Source organism: Bombina bombina, chromosome 8 (assembly GCF_027579735.1).
Source record: "Bombina bombina isolate aBomBom1 chromosome 8, aBomBom1.pri, whole genome shotgun sequence".
Classification (NCBI taxonomy): Eukaryota; Metazoa; Chordata; class Amphibia; order Anura; family Bombinatoridae; genus Bombina; species Bombina bombina.
In genome coordinates this window covers 203,220,676-203,241,106 of record NC_069506.1, presented here as the reverse complement: position 1 = coordinate 203,241,106, position 20,431 = coordinate 203,220,676, and the positions used below count along the sequence as shown (strand labels likewise).

At 38.3% G+C, this 20,431-nt stretch overlaps 1 protein-coding gene across 1 annotated transcript in view; it reads right to left on the bottom strand.

Annotated features, from left to right (window-relative positions):
- NPHP3 (nephrocystin 3) overlaps positions 1 to 18,162 on the bottom strand; it is a 184,240-nt gene extending 166,078 nt beyond the window's left edge. Inside the window, exons 1-5 of the mRNA XM_053690853.1 lie at positions 18,002 to 18,162; positions 12,578 to 12,955; positions 10,273 to 10,398; positions 8,690 to 8,840; positions 4,099 to 4,251 (exon numbers count right to left, since the gene is read on the bottom strand). Coding sequence (XP_053546828.1) covers positions 4,099 to 4,251; positions 8,690 to 8,840; positions 10,273 to 10,398; positions 12,578 to 12,919 — 772 coding nt within the window. The 5' untranslated portion in view covers positions 12,920 to 12,955; positions 18,002 to 18,162. The remainder of the gene's footprint in view (positions 1 to 4,098; positions 4,252 to 8,689; positions 8,841 to 10,272; positions 10,399 to 12,577; positions 12,956 to 18,001) is intronic.
- Positions 18,163 to 20,431: the final 2,269 nt, after the last annotated feature.

Genomic DNA, 20,431 nt, shown 5'->3' with positions numbered 1-20,431 from the left:
GGTTTGTGTGGATATGAATGAGCTTATCTCTGGTCGTCTCCTGTTGTTATCTAAGTAATGCCAGATTGACTACATAGTGTGAAACAATTAAAATTCTTTGTTGACAAACTTCCAAGACTCATTGGCTGGAATTATTCAGTATTATATTATTATTGAGTCATGGACCAGACTCTATCCTGTGCCTGAGCATTTTACATTTATTTGGTGGTGCGGTCACTTTTTGAGTATTATAAAAAATATATATGTTCCCTATATAGTAGTATCAGGCATATTGATAGGAAAGATCAATCCATCCAAGTGCGTATCTTAGTCCCTAATAAGAGAAATAACAAAAAAATAAACACAAACTTGTAAAATCATCTCTTGGATCCAGCTAATAGCCTTCATACTGTTTAAAATGATGTAGGATAAGGCGGAATCAGCCTCTTAATTTGCCCACAGTTTGTCTGGCAGGCTGTGAAGATAAGTTTGTCCTCTTTGACTGCCTCAAGGGAGCTACGGTCTTTACTAAACTTGATTTGAGAGGAGCATACAATCTCGTTAGGATTAAGGAGGGTCACAAATGGAAAACAGCATTTAACACCAGGAGCGGGAATTATGAGTATCTTGTAATGCCCTTTGGCCTATGTAATGCTCCTGCTGTTTTTCAGGAATTTAGTAATGATGTCCTACGAGATATGTTGCAACAGTGTGTTGTGGTGTACTTAGACGACATCCTCATACACTCACCCACACTTGAGGCTCATCGTTCTGATGTTACACGGGTTCTTCAGAGACTACTTGAGAACGGCCTGTTTTGTAAACTTGAGAAATGTGAGTTCCATCAGACTCAAGTAACCTTCCTAGGTTATGTTATCTCCGTTGCAGGGTTCTCCATGGATCCTGACAAGTTATCTGCAGTTCTGCAGTGGCCTCGACCAGTTGGTCTTCGGTCTATTCAACTTTTCTGGGGTTCGCCAATTACTATAGAAAGTTTATTAAAAACTTTTCTTCCTTGGTCAAACCTATAACAGACATGACCCGTAATGAGAATGATCCACTCCATTGGTCACCTACTGCCATTGAGGCCTTTGATAGTCTTAAGACTGCCTTTGCTGCCGCTCCAGTTCTGGCTCATCCTAACCCTGTCCTGCCTTTCGTTCTTGAGGTCGATGCGTCTGAGACTGGAGTAGGTGCTCTCTTGTCTCAATGTCCTACGCCTGACGGTTCCTTGCATCCGTGTGGTTTCTTCTCTAAGAAATTGTCTCCAGCGGAGTGCAATTATGAAATTGGCGACAGGGAATTACTGGCCATAATTTTGGCACTCAAGGAATGGAGGCATCTTCTTGAGGGTACTAGCGTGCCAGTGCTCATTCTTTAAATTGTGGTGCTGCTGCCTTCTGCTTCTACATTGTCTACTTTGGGGTTGGTGCAGAGACCCCTGCAGCGTGCACCCTGTTTTGGAGTGAGTTCTGGGCCTACCTTTATCTTCTACATTCTTACTGACCACAAGAATTTAACTTATCTATCTGAAGCAAAAAGTTTGTCGCCCCGACAGGCCAGATGGGCGCTATTTTTGTCTCGATTTAATTATGTGGTCTCCTACCTGCCTGGTAGTAAGAATGTTAGGGCTGATGCCCTCTCTCGACAATTTTCGCCTCTGTCCAAGGAGGAGTCTGTACCTACTCCTGTTATACCTCCTGACCATATTTTGGCTACTATACGTACTAATTTGACTTCTCCCTTGGGGGAGGAGATCCTGGCTGCACAAACCAATGCACCGCCTGAGAAACCTAGTGGTAAGTGTTTTGTTCCTGAGAATCTTCGAGCTGCGTATGTTGCCTCCTGCTCAGTTTGTGCACAGAATAAGACTCCTCGACGTCTTCCTGTGGGTCTTCTTCAACCTATTGCTAATGGTGAGCGTCCTTGGACACATATTTCCATGGACTTCATTGTCGAGCTCCCTGTTTCCAATGGCAATACTGTTATCCTTATGGTGGTTGACCGTTTTTCTAAAATGTCACATTGCATTCCCTTGATGAAGCTGCCTACCGCTCAGGAGCTTGCTTCAATTTTTGCCCGGGAGGTCTTCCGTTTACATGGGTTACCCAAGGAGATAGTGTCGGACCGGGGTAGCCAGTTTGTCTCCAGATTTTGGCGTTCCTTTTGTGCTCAAATGGGCATCCAGCTTTCCTTCTCCTCAGCATATCACCCTCAATCCAATGGGGCTGCGGAACGATCTAATCAAGCTCTGGAACAGTTCCTCCGTTGCTATGTCTCAGATCACCACAATAATTGGTCTGAACTGTTACCTTGGGCAGAGTTTGCTAGTAATAGTGTAATTAATGCTTCCTCCAAGTTATCCCCGTTCATGGCGAATTATGGGTTTAAACATCCTTGTTGCCCGATTCATTCATGTCTCAGGGTTTTCCGGCTTTGGAGGAGCATCTCCGGCAACTCTGTTCCATGTGGGTGCAGAATCAGGATTGCCTTCATCGTTCTATGCAGCGCCAAAAGTTCCAGGCTGATCGTAGGCGTCTGCCCGCACCTTCCTACCAGGTTGGTGAGTTTGGCTGTCCTCCTGCAACTTGAACCTTCGTGTGCCTTCCAATAAATTGGCTCCCCGTTTTGTTGGTCCTTTTCGAATACTCAGACGGGTTAATCCTGTGGCCTACGCTCTTGACCTTCCTCCTGCTATGTGCATCTCCAAAGTTTTTCATGTCTCCCTCTTGAAACCATTGGTTTGTAATCGGTTTACTACTGTGTTGCCTCGTCCCCGTCCTATCTTTGTTGACAACCATGAGGAGTATGAGGTCAGCAGCATTATTGACTCTCGTATGTCCAGGGGCCGTGTACAGTATTTGGTTCACTGGAGGGGCTACGGTCCGGAGGAGCGTTCTTGGGTTCCCTCCTCTGATGTTCATGCTCCTGCCCTCCTCCGTGCCTTCCATGCCCGTTTCCCCAATAAGCCTTTTGCCCTCCCGCGGGGGAGGGGTTGTTGAGGGGAGGGTACTGTCAGGGTTTTTTCCTGTTGTGTTTGCCATGTGCTGCTGGCAGCCATTTTACTCACCTCTCTTCCTGACTTGGTGCATTGTGGGGGATGCTGCTCACTTCCTGCACTTCCTTTTATGGCCAGACTGTTTTGCATCATCCATGTGAGACAGGATGCCGTCTCAGAATTGTGATGTCATCATTTATTATTTAAAGGGCCTCTGTTCAGTATGCTTTGCCTTTACGTTGTCTGAGACCTGTTTGTGAGAGTTCCTGTGTATTACCTGGCTGCCTGACGTCCTTCCTGATTCCTGATCCCTGGCTTGTTCCTGACTCTGCTGTTCTCCTTGTTCCTGATTCCGGCTCGTCTGACTATTCGCTTTGGCTCCTGACTTGGCTCGTCTGACTACCAGCTCTGGTTTTGACTTAAAATAGGCAGTTACACTAAAGCACCAGTTCAAATGTAATGTGTTAGTTCACTGGAGAATAAAGCAATATTTAAAGTTTTATAATATAGTGCAGTAGTTGAAAATTGCATTGCAAATTAGCTGCAGACACTCTAAAAAAGGTGCATTGCTTATATGAACGTTTTACATTCAGAAAAAAAAAACAAGGCTAGGGGACGGGCTTGAAACGATCTCTGAGAGCCAATCAATTAATGCACTGCTACTTTTCAGCGCTACTGCATATTTGACTGTTCACTTCAAACAGTATGGTGCTCTGGAGGAACTGTTATAAGGAAAACTTACAGTGTAGCCAGGGAACAGCCTAATGTGGAGCAGCACTAAAAAGTTAAATCGCTAACAGTTTCTGCATGTGCCCTGTTCTTTCTGCAGACATGCTGCATTTTCTGCAATGACATCTCAGATCACTGTATGTTCTGCCTTGGGGCTGCTGCCTCATGGTCATTTCAAAGTGCCATCCTGATAATGGGTGTAAAGGGTGCTTCCGGGTTACCCTAGACTACAGTACAAGTTCTCAATTAGGGATTTAAAGAGTAGCTCACAAATTTTCCAAGAGTTCAAGCAGAAAACCCTACAAGCTATATTTAACTATGTGCAGTATTTTAACAAATAGTCTCCCTGAATGATCATAATGTGCAGCTGCTGTATTATGGAACCTCCTTACCTCTGTTCACATTTGCAAATGGTCCTTCAACATCAATTGAACTATGAGCAAACTCTGGGCCTCGGAATGACTGTTGAAGCTGCATCATACTACCCATAGAAGGTTCACTCCCCAATACGCCACCGGTCCAGTAATCACATTGTGTTCCAGGAACTGCAAGTAGGAAAATTAGCTAATTTAGCATCACATATAAAACGCCAACACTAGATACTCATATTATTAGCAAATACTTAGCAATATGGTCCTACCTACATTCGTTACAGCAGGGTTAAAAACTTTTTTCCCAAGACCAAGTGCATTGACACCACATACTTTTGCAAAACTTTGTTTATGCTTGGTCTGAAAATTTCTGAAGTAATATGCAAGATATCTTCTATTTTTGTCAAAGTGAGTAAAATGAGTGTAAAGTGAGTAAAATTAGTGCGTTCTTTATACCCGATTGTAGCCAAACCACTCACTGTCATATAACACACACACACACACACCACACACACTCCTACAACACACACACCACAAACACAAGTCGCGACTCGTGACCCAGTAAATATGGTGTTGCAACCCAGTAATGGGCCCTGACCGGTGGTTTGAAGAACCCTGGGCTAAAGGGTATTAGAGTTTTCCATTCAAAGGGAGGTTTTGCTGGCATGCAAAGATTATAAGTGGAGCATGAAAATATTAGAGTTATTGTACATTAACATTGCTTGAGGTAAATCAATAGCACTTCTATTTTTGCATTCATATTACAAGTAAAAAGTAATATCTTATCGCTAGAGCGATAGTCTAAATAATGCAAACATCTGGATGTTGGATAGTGTGAGTGAGCTAAATCCCTCACATAAATAGACATCTATAAGGGCCGACTGAAAAACTAATTTCAGCTAATCCCTAGAGTGCTAAACTGATGGTGCCACGAACCTCCTCTCAAGTAGTGAAGTTATTTACTTAGTATTAGTCCTTAATAAGAGAAATAACAAAAACATATAACGGTATGTACTACACCATATTCACTAATTAATAACCACAAGTCAAGTGTTAAAAACTGTGCAGTGAGAAAGGTATTATATAATTAGTTCATAAACTTGTAAAATCATCTCATCAAAATCATTAGTATTAAGCTAAATCTCTCCAAAACTGAACTCCTTATTTTTCCCCCTTCTTCCAATGTCTACACCCCCAAAATTTCTATAACTGTTGATAATTCCATCATTACCCCTACCCCGCACGCCCGATGTCTTGGGGTCACACTTGACTCAGATCTTTAATTCACTCCTCACATTCAGTCCTTGGCTAAAGCCTGCCGCTTCCACCTTAAAAACATCGCTAAAATTAGACATTTCCTTACACAAGATACAACCAAGATTTTAATCCACTCTCTCATCCTTTCCTGCCTCGACTACTGCAATTCCGTCCTCTCTGGTCTACCTAGCTGCCGCATAGCTCCTTTACAATCCATTATGAATGCCTCTGCCAGGCTCATCTTCGATCTTCATCTGCTGCGCCTCTCTGCCAATACCTTCACTGGCTTCCTCTTGCCTCTAGGATTAAACATAAAATCCTCACCCTGACATATAAAGCTCTCAACTGCACTGCTCCCCCTACATCTCAGAACTTGTCTCTATATACTCTCCCTCCCGTCCCCTTCGATCAGCTCAGGATCTCCCCCTCTCTTGTTACTTCCTCACATTCACAGGACTTCTCCAGACTGGCCCCCATCTTGTGGAATTCCCTGCCTCGCTCCATAAGACTCTCCCCTAGTTTTTACAGCTTCAAGCACTCCCTAAAAACTCTACTATTCAGGGATGCATACAACCAACACTAACCTTCCCTAACGCCATTGCTTTCCCCTTGAACCCTTTAGAATATAAGCCTATGGGCCCAGCTGTTTACAGATCGCTTCATAAGAGCCGACTACAACAGTGATACTCTCGGCAGGGCCCTCTACCCACTTGACCCCTACATAAGCTATCCTGTACACCGACTATGTTTACAGCGCTGCGGAATCTGTTGGCGCTGTACACATACCTGATAATAATAACAATAATAATATTATACAATAGCATATCATTTTATTTTAAGTATAAAACTTTTTAGAAATACATACATAAACACACACACGCACACACACATATACATACATACATATATATACACACACATACATATATATATATATATATATATATATACACACACACACATACAGATATACATATATATATATATACACACACATACATACACACACATACAGATATACATATATATATATATATATATATATATATACACACACACATACATACACACACATACAGATATACATATATATATATATATATACACACACACGCATCTTTGAGCCCTTCACAGTCCCACACCTTGTCATATTCCATATCCCTTTTAGATGTAATAAATAGAAATAGAAATGAAAAACTTTTTTTCAATATAATTTACACGCGTTTTGTTATGCAAACTATCAAGTCATAATGGTTTACTTCAGGTCTCCAGTACTTAAAGGGACAGTCTACACAAAAGTTTGTTTAAAAAGATAGATAATGCCTTTACTACCCATTTAGCAGTTTTGCACTTATAATATGAGCTCAAATAGTGCTCCATGTGCTATCCTTTTAAAGTATAGGGTGCGCTAAAAAAATTACAGCCATATTAAGATTCTCTCCTTAACCTTTTTTGCCATTCACTTGTAATACCAGATTATGCGTTGTTCTTAGCGCAGGACTGAGCACAAGATAATACAACCGCGCTCCACTAATCCTTAATAATCACTGTTTTTGCATTCATATGCATTTGACTAATTATTCATGAATAAGCTAAACTTGTGATGAGGTCAGCTAGATTTATAAAAATCATCTCAATTCTACAGACATCAAAAGGAGTTGAAAACATATTTAAAATCTATTAAAAAAGGTTTCACAAATAGAAACTGAGGCACACTTAAGGTTTAACTAGAACCATTAATAAGAGCTTTAAGAGGACATGAAATTCAAAATGAAGTATTCATGATTTAGACAAAACATTACATTTTTATAAACAACTTTCCGACACACATGCACGCTCCTGAACTTACCTAGATTGGCTCTCATGGAAAAAAGCTTTCAATAAATTGAATGTAGGTACCAAGAGAAACTTACATCAAAAGGGACAGTCTATTCAAAATTAAACTTTATGATTTAGATAGGGCATGTAATTTTAAACAACTTTCCACTTTAATCATCAAATTTGATTTGTTCTCTTGATATTCTTTGTTGAAAGCTAAACCTAGGTTGGTCTAATATGCTGATATCTAAGCCAATGAAGGCCACCCCTTATTTCAGTGCACTTTCAGTTTTTCACAGGTAGACAGAGCTAGTTCATGTGTGCCATATAGATAACAGTGTGCTCACTTACTTGGAAATATCTATGAATCAGCACTTGTTGGCTAAAATGCAAGTCTGTCAAAAGCACAGAGATAAGATACAAGGTGATCAGAGGTAAAAGGTATTTTAATATAATCATGTTATAATATAACATAATATAATCATGATATATTTAATATAATCATGATATAGTTATGCAAAACTGGGAAAAGTGTAAAAAAAGGATTATCTATTCTACAGTATCTTTTTAAATAATACAAATTCTGGAGTAGACTGTCCCTTTAAATCAATTTTGAGAAGGACATGGGATGCAATAGCATAGCAATTGTCATCTCACATCCATATACAATCCCAAGAATCTAGCTCAGTATACAGAATTCTGGTAATAAAAATGTATGTAAATGGGGACTAGCAACACAAAATAAAAGTTTATATGGTCTCTAATTTATGCCTGTGGTCACACCACTTACTTCTTGTGCTGTGCATATTAGCATTTACTATTAATGACAATTAGAAATAAACTTGGTATTGAATAGGTATTAGCCATCTACAAGGAATAAAGCATATTCCATAAAATGTGTTACTAATACATTAGACTTTAGGTACATTTTTAATTGAAAGCAGGAAAATAAAAAAACTGTGATTAAAGGGACAGTACACTATAAAATTGTTTCTCCCTTAATGTGTTTCCAATAACTTTTTTTATCAGATGCAGAGTATAAAATGCATGAGATTTGCTTTTTTAAGGCTTATTTGTGTATAAGAATTAGACGATTTTTTGTGTTTTGAAGCCACAACCTAATAAAATGGGTTGAGCTTGTAGGTATAATCAGATCTCATTACGTTATCACATTGTGTACATATACCTGCTTCTTTATCTTATATCTGTCCATAAACCAATCACCATTACTTGGAGAGAACAATGGAAAATTATCATTTGATTACCTTATTTCTTCTATAACCTACAGGGAGTGTAATCTCTTCTACTGGCTGTGTTAACACAGCTTGGACTCGAGGCCAAAAACTTTCAGGATAGGTGGGGATACCACAGGCTAAATAAACTATTTCAATAGCCAATATGAGGGTAAAGGAAATACTTGTAAACAATTTAATACACTCCAGCAGATAAAGTGGATCATTGGGAACAAATTAAAGGGGAGACATGTTTTGAGTAAACTGTCCCTTTAATTCACATGATGACCCCTGATAGTATGTACCAGTCACTTCTGTTCCGTTGTCATCTGAATCTGACTCTCCGGGATCAAACACATGGATACCCTGAGCCTGTAACCTCTGAAGTTTAGCCTCAAGATCCCTTTTTGCTCTCAGCAAGTCCTGGATCTCTTTTTCTTTTGTTTCTCTAAAGATCTGTAAAATAACATTAACACAAAATCATATATTGTTATTCACTATTAGATATGGTCGATAAAACAACCTCATCCTGAGTGACGTGGAGCATTTTTTTGTTTGTTTTAAAGTAATTGTGCTTTATAAAGTTTTAATCATCTATTTATGACAATTGTATTTAGAGCTATTCATGACTTATCTGTATAATGACTGAAGATACATCTGAAACCCACTTGAATTAAACAGAAGTTCAGCAAAAGACCTGGAGCAACATCTGGGGGCTCAATAACTACAAAGCCTACATTTCTCTTGTAGTCAGTGTATTTCATTATTCTAGCAGTTAAAGATTCCTTGGATAACACAGTATGGTGTGCACTTCCCTCTCTTTTTTCTAATAAACCTATCTCCCAACATTTTTGGACTGGTTTATGGTACCTGCAGCCTGGGGTAGGTGGGGCAGAGAAGTGCAACGGGGGAGATGGTAACATTTCTGCAGAGTGGTCAGTCATTTACTGGTCAATTTTGAGTTCCCTAGTTTCATTTTGTGAATCAAGGGCACTTATGGTAAGGGGGGGGGGGCAGGAGGGAGGTAACAAAGCTCCCAAACCAGCACTATCCCACTAAGGGCCAAATTACAAGTGGAGTGCTTAATTTCGCTTTCGTGAAAGCAATATTTGCGCTCCACTGAGTAATAACAGCGCACATTAATGTGCGCTGGTATTACAAGTTGACAGCAATGCGAACGTGAACACTGCATGCGAACTAGCACAGCGAAGGGCGTAAGTCGCGCAGCGATGGCAGCAAATTATAAATATATATGATTATATACATATATATTTATGTGTTAATATACATATATATTTACTGGGAACACACAGTTCCCATAGACCACAATGTAAAGGCACTTTTCAATGCCGTTTTACCCCCAAAATACTGCAGTTATTTTATAAAAATGCTACAATTTTTGGGGGCATTTGGGGCACATTTATAAAATTACCCAGAGATCTGATCTCTAGTTAATTTTATAAGTGCTAATTGCTACCGCGCACTTGCCGGTTAAATTTGCCCATTTGGGGCACGTGATAAATTAGCGCTCCACTTGTAATTTAGCCCTAAATGCGAAACTGTTTGTAGCTCTGAAAAAAGAATGTGTATTTTGCATTGATGAGTTAAACTAGTGTCCTCATTTTAAATACTTTAAATGTCTTGATTATTTTGTAGCATGATGTATTTATAACAACTGATCACTTGAACTTGATTAAATATACTTATAAAGCTGTGCCAAGCTGCTTCTATATTTTATGTTGTGGACTGATTCTTGATGCATTATACAAATGCTTTGCTTATAATTAAATATTCATTATTTAAACTAAAGAATTACAAGAGCAAATAAAACAGTTTATGTAGACCCAGTGTAAGTTACCATTTTTTATATTGTTGGCGAGGGACTCACCTTAAACTGTCTCTTCACTTTATCTCGATCATGCTCAAAAGCAGCTGCCCTCTCCATAGCTTGGTATTTAGCTTCAACTGCACTCTCCTTCTCTCGTAATATTTTCTGATAGGTTTTTTGAAGAGCCTAAAGTAAACAATTGCCCACAATATTTGAAATTAATAAAACCCATAACAAACTACTTACATGTAAGCCTCAAACATTATTACTAACAATATATAATTGGGTACAATTTGTTATATAAACGCTGCTATAACCTAACTTAAAAATAATAATATAACTCCTGTACCATGTTTAGTCTATATTAGTGGCATTTTACAGCAAAAGCAGGCAAGGCAAACAATTTATGCATATTGCAATGTTAATTTATTTTCTTTAATAAAACATTTCTGACAAATTAAAATTTGCGTTTAATGTCCATTTAAGGATTAGTGTAACTGATGTCTTAGTGCAATGACTGAAGCTATAGGTGGCAATTTTAAAAGGACACAAAAGACAAAATTAACCCCTTAGTGACAACAGCACTTTTCAATTTTCTTACCGTTTGGGACCAGGGCTATTTTTACATTTCTGTGGCGTTTGTGTTTAGCTGTAATTTTCCTCTTACTCATTTACTGTACCCACACATATTATATACCGTTTTTCTCGCCAATTAAATGGACTTTCTAAAGATACCATTATTTTCATTATATAATATAATTTACTATAAAAAAAATTTTTCAGAAAATATGATGAAAAAATGGAGAAAAAAAACACACTTTTTCTAACTTTGACCCCCCAAATCTGTTACACATCTACAACCACCTAAAAACACCCATGCTAAATAGTTTCTAAATTTTGTCCTGAGTTTAGAAATACCCAAATGTTTACATGTTCTTTGCTTTTTTTGCAAGTTATAGGGCAATAAATACAAGTAGCACTTTTCTATTCCCAAAGCTTTTTTTTCTTCAAAATTAGCAATAGTTACATTGTAACACTGATATCTGTCAGGAATCCCTGAATAACCCTTCACATGTATATATTTTGTTTTAGTAGACAACCTAAAGTATTGATATAGGCCCATTTTGGTATATTTCATCCCACCATTTCACCGCCAAATGCGAACAAAAAAAAAAAATTGTTCACTTTTTCCACAAACTTTTTCACTAACTTTAGGTTTCTCACAGAAATTATTTACAAACAACTTATGCAATTATAGCACAACTGGTTGTAAATGCTTCTCTGGGATCCCCTTTGTTCAGAAATAGCAGACATATATGGCTTTGGCATTGCTTTGTGGTAATTAGAAGGCCGCTAAATGCCGCTGCGCACCACATGTGTATTATGCTTCATGTTGCACAAAAGTGCAGACTTTTTGTAGCATAGCGGTCCCCGCACGCCCCCTCCCGCCCCTCTCACATCCCGTCCTGCCCTCCTCCCGCCTCCCCCAGCGATAGGCCACCCACCCGCCACCCTCCGATCCCTCCCACGCCACCAACGTTCGGCACCAACGTTCGGCACCATCGCTGGCCGATGCAGAGGGGGCCACAGAGTGGCCCTCTCTGCATTGATTGCCTAAAAAAGGGTATTGCACAATGCCTCAACATCGAGGCATCGCTGCAATACCCTGAAAGCATGCTTGAAACCCCAGAGGATGTGCCAGATACGTCCTTGGTCATTTATGGACACCCAATGTAGGACGTGCCTGACACATCCATGGTCGCCAAGGGGTTAAAGGGACAGTAAAAGTCAAAATTAAACATTCCTGATTCAGACAGAGCATGCTATTTTAAACAACTTTCCAATTTGCTTCTGTTGTCAAATTTGATTTGTTCTCTTGGTATCTTTTATTGAAGAGTAAAACTAGGTAGGCTCTTAAGAGTTAAGGAGTGTGCACGTGTCTTTAGTACTCTATGGCAGCAGTGTTTTGCAACATTGTATAACAAAGCTACAAATAGAGTATTATAGACACGTGCACACTCCTGAGTTCTTAATAAAAGATACCAAGAAAACGAAGCAAATTTAATAACAGAAGTAAACGTTCATGATTCAGATAGAACATTTACATTTAAGAATCTTTTAAAATCAATTCTATTGTCAAATTTACTTTGTTTTCTTGGTATCCTTTGTTTAAAAGCATATGTACCGTGGATATTGCCTGGCCTTGACTATTTTACTGTGACAGGTCTATTTTTGACTTAGAGAAACAGTTCACCTTCTCACATCACCTAAACTGAACAAAACAATTGTCTTTCAAAAAGAAGGTTTATGTTTGAAGTAGTAATAGTATAAACTAGCAATAAATACACACAAGACTTGCAATCACCTGTAACTCTGCTCTCAACCTCTTGTTCTCTTCATCTATTTTAATCTCTTTCTTCTGCATCGAGGCAATCTCATTGTTCTTGCTAACCCGAAATATTTCATACTCTTTCTTCAACCTTTCATATTCAGCAGCATATTCAAGGTCCACTGAAGCCGTGGATTTAAAGCTGGCTCCGATGACCCTTGGGCCTCGCCTGAATGAGCTACGGAGAAGGCGAGCTTTTGGTTTCACTTCTACAGGTATCTCACAAGCTTCCCCTCCACCATATGTATCTTCAATCACTTCTCCTGGGTTCACCAGGGACGATGCAGTACCCATATTGAGGTATTCATGAAAACCCATACAAATGAGACCGCTACCTCACCATCATGTATAACCCTGCAAAATACAAGAATAAACTAAACAATCTATAAATAAAAAGAAAATTCAACGAAGCACAAGAAAAAGCTCCATTTTAAAATTAAAAATCATATTATTTCTGTGAAAAATGTTAAACAAACATTACAGTGTAAAAAAAAAAAAGATTTATTTCACTAGAGTATTTTTTTATTAGTTATTTTTATTGAGGGCATGCAAGAAGAGAAAACTAGTCATACAGACATGAAAGAATAAAAATGTACAACAGAATTACAATGAGAGCCTGGAAAACAAAATAAAACATTCATTGTTACTGGCTTAATTTTTGTACCGTGAATCATCAGAAGAAACCACTCTCGGGTCCTTTATAATAATGTGGAATAAATATAGGGATTATATAAGGTTAAGGTAATTTATGAACCTTATGCTATTTTAAATTCAAATTGCCTTTAAGATAAGTAGAAAAACTAGGTTATTAAGGTAATATAGAACAAAATAAAAATAAAAAAAAACTAGAACTGGACATTAAAATGGTATGTAAGAACTGCACCATGCAAGCATAACGTTCTAAAAAAAAGACTTGGAGGAGCTTAGCCAAATAGGTAAATAGTTTCTGATGAATAAAAGAAGAGTTTTGGCCAATTTCACGAATATATTTGTATAGTAGATATTATTGCTCTATTTACTATGTCATTGTCGCCATCTAGTGGTCAAAAAGTGAATTAGACTTAAAGTGAAAGTCAATCCTAGCGTTGTACAAACGCTAGGATTGACTATTGAAACAAATAAAGGGGACTTTCATTCATTAAAGGGACACTGTACCCAAAATATTTATTTTGTGATTCAGATTGAGCATGAAATTTTAAGCAACTTTCTAATTTACTCCTATTATCAATTTTTCTTCGTTCTCTTGCTATCATTATTTGAAAAAGAAGGCATCTAAGCCTTTTTTGGGTTTTAGTACTCTGGACAGCACTTTTTTATTGGTGGATGAATTTATCCACCAATCAACAAGGACAACCCAGGTTGTTCACTAAAAATGGGCCGGCATTTAAACTTACATTCTTGCATTTCAAATAAAGATACCAAGAGAATGAAGACAATTTGATAATAGGAGTAAATTAGAAAGTTGCTTAAAATTTCATGCTCAATCTGAATCACGAAAGAAAAATTTTGGGTACAGTGTCCCTTTAAGTATAAGATACTTCATGTAAAAAGCTCCTTTATTTGTTTCAACTGATCGCCGTTCTTAGCTGCTACAGCAGCCCACGGTTAAAAAAAAAAATTTGCTAAGAGGCGACGTTTTCACCTGTTAGCCAATAGCCGTGCGGTAAATCCGGCATGGCGCCCATGCAAAAAAATTTTTTAGCCGTGGGCTGCTGAAGCAGCTAAGAATGGCGATTGATTGAAACAAATAAAGGAGCTTTTTACAAGAAGTATCTTATACTTCATGAATGAAAGTCCCCTTTATTTGTTTCAATATATGCCTATTATCAAATTTGCTTCATTGTCTTGTTATCCTTTGCTGAAGGAACAGCATTGCACTAGTGGCAGCTAGAAGAATTTATCTAGTTAGCTAACCACAAGAGACAAATGTGTGCAGGCACCAATCAGCAACTAGCTCCCACTAGTGCAGCATATGTGGGTATTTTGTTCAACAAGGGATACCAAAAGAACAAAGCACATTTGAAAATAGAAGTGAACTTAAAAGTGTCTTAAAATGACGTGCTCTATCTAAATCATGTAATTTTAAAATTTGACTTTCCTATCCCTTTAATAGTAAATAAACGAATGTGATACAATTAGGCAACTGGTGGGAAAAGAAGCAGCTAAATGCAGTTATGCGAATAAGGATAATATCCTATAAAGTAAGTAATAGAACATAGGGATAAATTCCAATCCTAAATAGATCTAGAGATGGATAATTAGATGATTTCCTATATAAAATATATAAGTGCACTTCAGATATACATCAGTATCCAACTCTTGCCTACAGCCCCGGCCGCTAGCAGCAATGCAAGAGTGTAGTGCATATAGACCATTAAAAGGGGCAGGGTATAAAAAATGAACAATTCTAGGATACATATCTGGATTCTAAGTTGCATTTCTAGAAACTAAAATATTAGCAAAAATACCTATAAATTGTAATGATAAGATCTTGTATCTCTAAATTCTACAAAACAAAATTTAACAGAAAAATAAAACCATAGACAATTGAACATTCATAAAACCGATTTAGTATACAGACGTATACATGAATGTGAGTTAAAACAAACTGCAGAAAATAATGAGTTAACTCAAATTAACCCTCTCTAGTTGCAGGGGCAGGCTCTTCATAGTGAAGGTAAGGCCTACACACATTAGAAATGACTGGACTCTCGGGAAGTCCCATGTTTAAGCATGCCTTAAGCCCCCAAGAGCTTCTGAAGAGCCAAGCATAGATGTAAAAAGCTCCTGGAGTCTTGGAGAAGAAGCGGTATAAGATTCCACTATCATTGCCTTTCGGATATGACATTATCGACTTACAGCCAGTCTGCATATGAACCGAAGTAGAACCCAAAGTCACTATCCCTAATGGTTGCTTCCCCGCGTCGAGTCTCGTGTGTAACATATTGAAGTGCCGGATAGCAGGACCGGTGTTTCAGAGTATTGTAAACTTGGTTTGGGGACAGTGGAACAATGTTATAGCGTATAATAAAGGCATGTCTTGCTATTTAGTGATATTAGCAGAATTATTATTTTATTATTATTATTATTATCGGTTATTTGTAGAGCGCCAACAGATTCTGCAGGGCTATAAACATAGGCGTATACAAGGTAGCAATTATAGGGATCAAATGGGTAGAGGTTCCTGCCTAAAGCCGCACTGTTGTAGTCAGCTCTTGTGAAGGTGATCTGCAAGCAGTTGGGCTCTTAGGCTTACATTCTAAGGGGGCTCATGGCGGATAGCAATGGAGGAGAGGAACTGGTATTAGGAAAGGTTAGTGTAGGTTGTATGCATCCCTGAACAGAAGAGTCTTTAGGGAGTGCATGAAGCTTTCAAAACTAGGGGAGAGTCTTGTGGAGCGAGGCAGAGAGTTCATTTGAACCTGTCCTCCCATTATTTGTTGCAGTGGTACTATGAAAATTTGTATATTGCGATCTTAGAGGGGAAGAAATTTAGAAAATTATCAGTCATGTCAGGAGGTTTATTTTCATACCGTAGCCATGTTTTTGTTAGATCTTTGGTGACTTGGTGGGGTGTCTGATGTAATATTATATTACCTTTTGTTGCGATAGTGAATAGAGCTCGGGTCACGTAAAACGCCAGGCTTACCCATGCTGGCCGGCTTGATGTCCTCAGGATAGGAACCTGTATCTGAGTTATCCATGTGAGGAGTGTTCACTGAGGGTTCTTGGTTCTGTTTCTTAGATGTGGGCTAATTAAATCCTCTCTCTAGTATTGATGCCATCTTTACCTCAAACTTTAGGTATGCTTCATCTAAGCGACATATTAAATCTGCTCTATGCTAGATAAGAACTTTGCTGTAATATAGATGATAAACCTAACAAACAGCAAATGTATATATTTTTGATCCAGTTGTGTTTGATCATTTGGATTATTGAGGGAGGTGGGGGGTTCTTGACCTAATGATAAGTTGTCACTATAGGCCTCCAGGGTCCGCTAAGCTGCTCCAAAGTCAAAAATATAGCTAAGTGTAAAAGCTAAAGGACCCACAATGTTTTGCGATCCTGCAGTAGATATTTTTGAGGTGGATGCTGTAGTAAGGGTGTGATAACCGGTGGATTACACAGACACCCTCCCCCCAATCGCTGGAATTGCCCTATTCTGCTCCAGATGAGCATATGATCAGTGATTCTCATTTGCTAACAGTTGAATCATGATCTGGAGTGGTATAAGATCACAACTTTGGCTATGTATTTAACTAATTTGCAGCAGTTCAACAAATAGTAAAATAAACAAATATGCTTAAAAATATGCATAAGCATTTTAAAAGGGACAGTAAAGTCAAAGGTAAGCTTTCGTGATTCATACAGAGCACGTGAGAACTTTCCGGTTCACTTATATTATCAAATTTGCATTGTTTTCTTGGTATCCTTTGTTGAATAATAAGCCTAGGTAGGCTAAAGAGCTTAGAGCAGCAACGCACTGCTTGGACCTAGCTGAACACACTGAGTGAGCCAATGACAAGAACATATGTGAAGCCACAAATGACCAGTTAGCTCCCAGTAGTGTATTGCTGATCCTGAGCCTACCTAGGTATGTTTTTAAACAAAAGATACCACATGAAAAAGCAAGTTTGATACTAGAATTAAACTCGAAAGTTGTTTAAAATTGCATACTCCCTCTCTGAATCATGATAGTTTAATACTGACATTACTCTCCCTTTAAGATACAATGTCCTTTTAAATTAAATTTGTTTAAATTAATTTTAATAGGAAGAAAACTGATGTGCCCATGGGATGGTAAGAACATCTATCCCATCTCTATTGGTGTAGAGTTACAATTCAAACAAGCATAAATAATAGTTTTAGCACAGGAGTATAAACAGAAACTGTTATATACACACAGAGATGCATAAACACAGAACACTAAATATATTGTTTCGAATATTAATATTTCCCTAATGTGTCAACAAAAGATAACTTGAACAACTCACCCTTTCTCCATTTTAACATAATGATGTCTTACCATAGATTCATGTCACAAAAAAGAATGTTATTAGAATGTTTACATTAAGCGTTGCTATAGTAACGGCAGAAGCTTTATAAAGGGTTCTATTTCTTGCTTAATATTCCTATACCTACCAAATCAAAGGTTATATTAGATCATAAAGAGTCACGGACTAAAATACTTGTATCCCTACACATTTTAAACGTTGTTTAATTAGACATTTAGAAAACAGAGAGATATTCTATGTACTCATATTTTCCACGTTTTTAGAGATGTGCATTGCCAGATTCAAATAATACCAAAACATAACACTCGATAAACATTTTATAATAATGTACACAACATTTAAAAAAAAACATATATCACAAATATCTGCTAATAGGCAAACGTACCTGCTTAGTGCCTAATGCGATACAGCAACGTGGCATTTAGTAATATTTTCATAACAGAAGTAGAGGATGGAGAAAAAAAAAGTTAAAATACAAGTTCAGTAATGACTATATTTATCCATCTTACATTCTTCAGAAAGTTGTCGCTATTCACTTTTTGACCAATCAAATTCAGGTAGCAGCTAGATCTCACATGGCCAAAGGACCTGTGATGTTACTGCAGTCACGTGACATTTGCGATCATATGGTACAGATGGTAACGAGCACTACTAGTTCCAATACAGTTAGAGGACTTGCTATGCCAGCAGTCAGGGGAATGTAGATACCACGTGATACTTTCACCGCCTGAGGCTGCAATGGGGAGTTGAAATTTATATAAATGTTCTTGAGGTTTCTCATAGATTCTCAAAGGTCAGGATTAGTTTTCCAATTACAGGAAAAACGCAGGAGGCCTGGATGTGGGAAATATATTGTAGTTAAGCTAAGAAAAAAAAGTTTATTTTTGACTAATCATTTTTGTTGCTCATATTATCATTTATGTCAAATTGTGTTATTTGGATTGCTTAGTGATGGGAAACTTGTTTTTATTTTTTAAAATCAGGTCCGGAATCATCGAAGCAGTGGCGTCACTAGGGTTGGTGTCACCCGGTGCGGTAAGTCATGGTGTCACCCCCCCCAGAAAGCAGACACACACAAAAACACAGGCAAACACACATACAAACACTCAGACACACTTAAACACATACTCAGATGCACACACAAACACTCGGAAACACACTCAGACACACACACAAAAACACACACACAAAAACACTGAGACACACAAAAACTCAGACACACACATACAAAATATGTAAACTGCACTGCAGAACATCAAATGAAAGATAAATAGAGCACTCTAAAATAAATCACTGAAGAAAAGGTTTAGGCGCACAAACTATGAAAATTCTGCTCTCTGACTCTGTTCCAAGTCTGTCAATGCACAGCCCTGGGCCGCATGTCACTGAGCAGTGAGCACAGATAGGCAGGCAGGTTTAGGCTAGCAGCGCAACTTTGCAAGCCCCACGGCACACCCACAACATTCATAGTGAAATTGGGCAGGGGAGGAGCAAAGTACAAACAAGCAAAAGCAGCCGGGAAAACTATTTGTTGAAATTGCAGCACTGGCTCAAGGGGCAAAAAAATTGTATGTCTACATCTTCCCCAGTCCCACCAATGTTCACAAATGCCAGCCTCTAATAAAATAATCTATGCATCTCAACATTGTATTTCTTTGAATTTCAATAAAATTTAAAATAAAATTTTTTTTTTTTGTTTTGTGTCACCCCCCTGGAGGGTGTCACCCGGGTGCGGCCCGCCCCCCCCCTAGTGACGCCACTGCATCGAAGTGATATTTTAGAGCACTGGTTTTCAAACCTGTCCTCAGGCCTCCCCAACAGGCCAGGTTTGCAGGATTTCCTCCTTGGATAAGAGCAGTTAAATAACCTTGTCTACTAATCATCTGATTATTTCACCTGTGCTCTAGTTCAGATAATCCTCAAAATGTGGCCTGAGGACAGGTTTGGAAATCAGTGTGTTAGAGGGACTTTAATTGATCACTTGTAATGAAGATGCTCTGTAACTTTCTTTACTTTAATCTAGCCGTGCCATTCTAATACCCCACGCTCCCTTTCAAAACTCATATTTTTGTTTTGAAGTGTTTCTCAATCGGCGCTACAGAAAAAAAAGTGCTGTACAACTAGAGCGCTGATTGGAGAACAGTTCAAACCGTTAGCTCACCAAAAATATTTAGAGTTTAGAAGTGGGCGGCTGGAGAGCGAGGTATTAACATGGAACGGTTAGATTAAAAAGTTAGTTACTGCGCATCTTCTTTAGAAGTCATCAATTAAAGTCCCTCTAAAATATCGCTCAGATTCCGGACAAGACTTTAAAATATGTAAAGTTTACCTTCACCTAAAAGGGACAGTCTACACCAGAATTGTTATTGTTTAAACAGATAGATAATCCCTTTATTACCCATTCCCCAGTTTTGCATAACCAGCACAGTTATATTAATATATGTTTTACCTCTGTGATTACCTTGTATCTAAGCCTCTACAGACTGCCGCCTTATCTCAGTTCTTTTGACAGACATGCAGTTTAGCCAATCAGTGCAGACTCCTAAATAACTCCTCGGGAGTGAGCACAATGTTATCTATATGACACACATGAACTACTACTGCCTAACTGTGAAAAACTTTCAAAATACTCTGAGCTAAGAGGCGGTTTTCAATGGTTTAGAAATCAGTTTGAGCCTACCTAGGTTTAGCTTTTGAAAAATACCGCCAAGGGAACAAAGCAAATTTAATGATAAAAGTAAATTGGAAAGTTGTTTAAAATTGCATGCCCTATCTGAATCATATTTGTATATATATTCCTACCATTTCCATAACT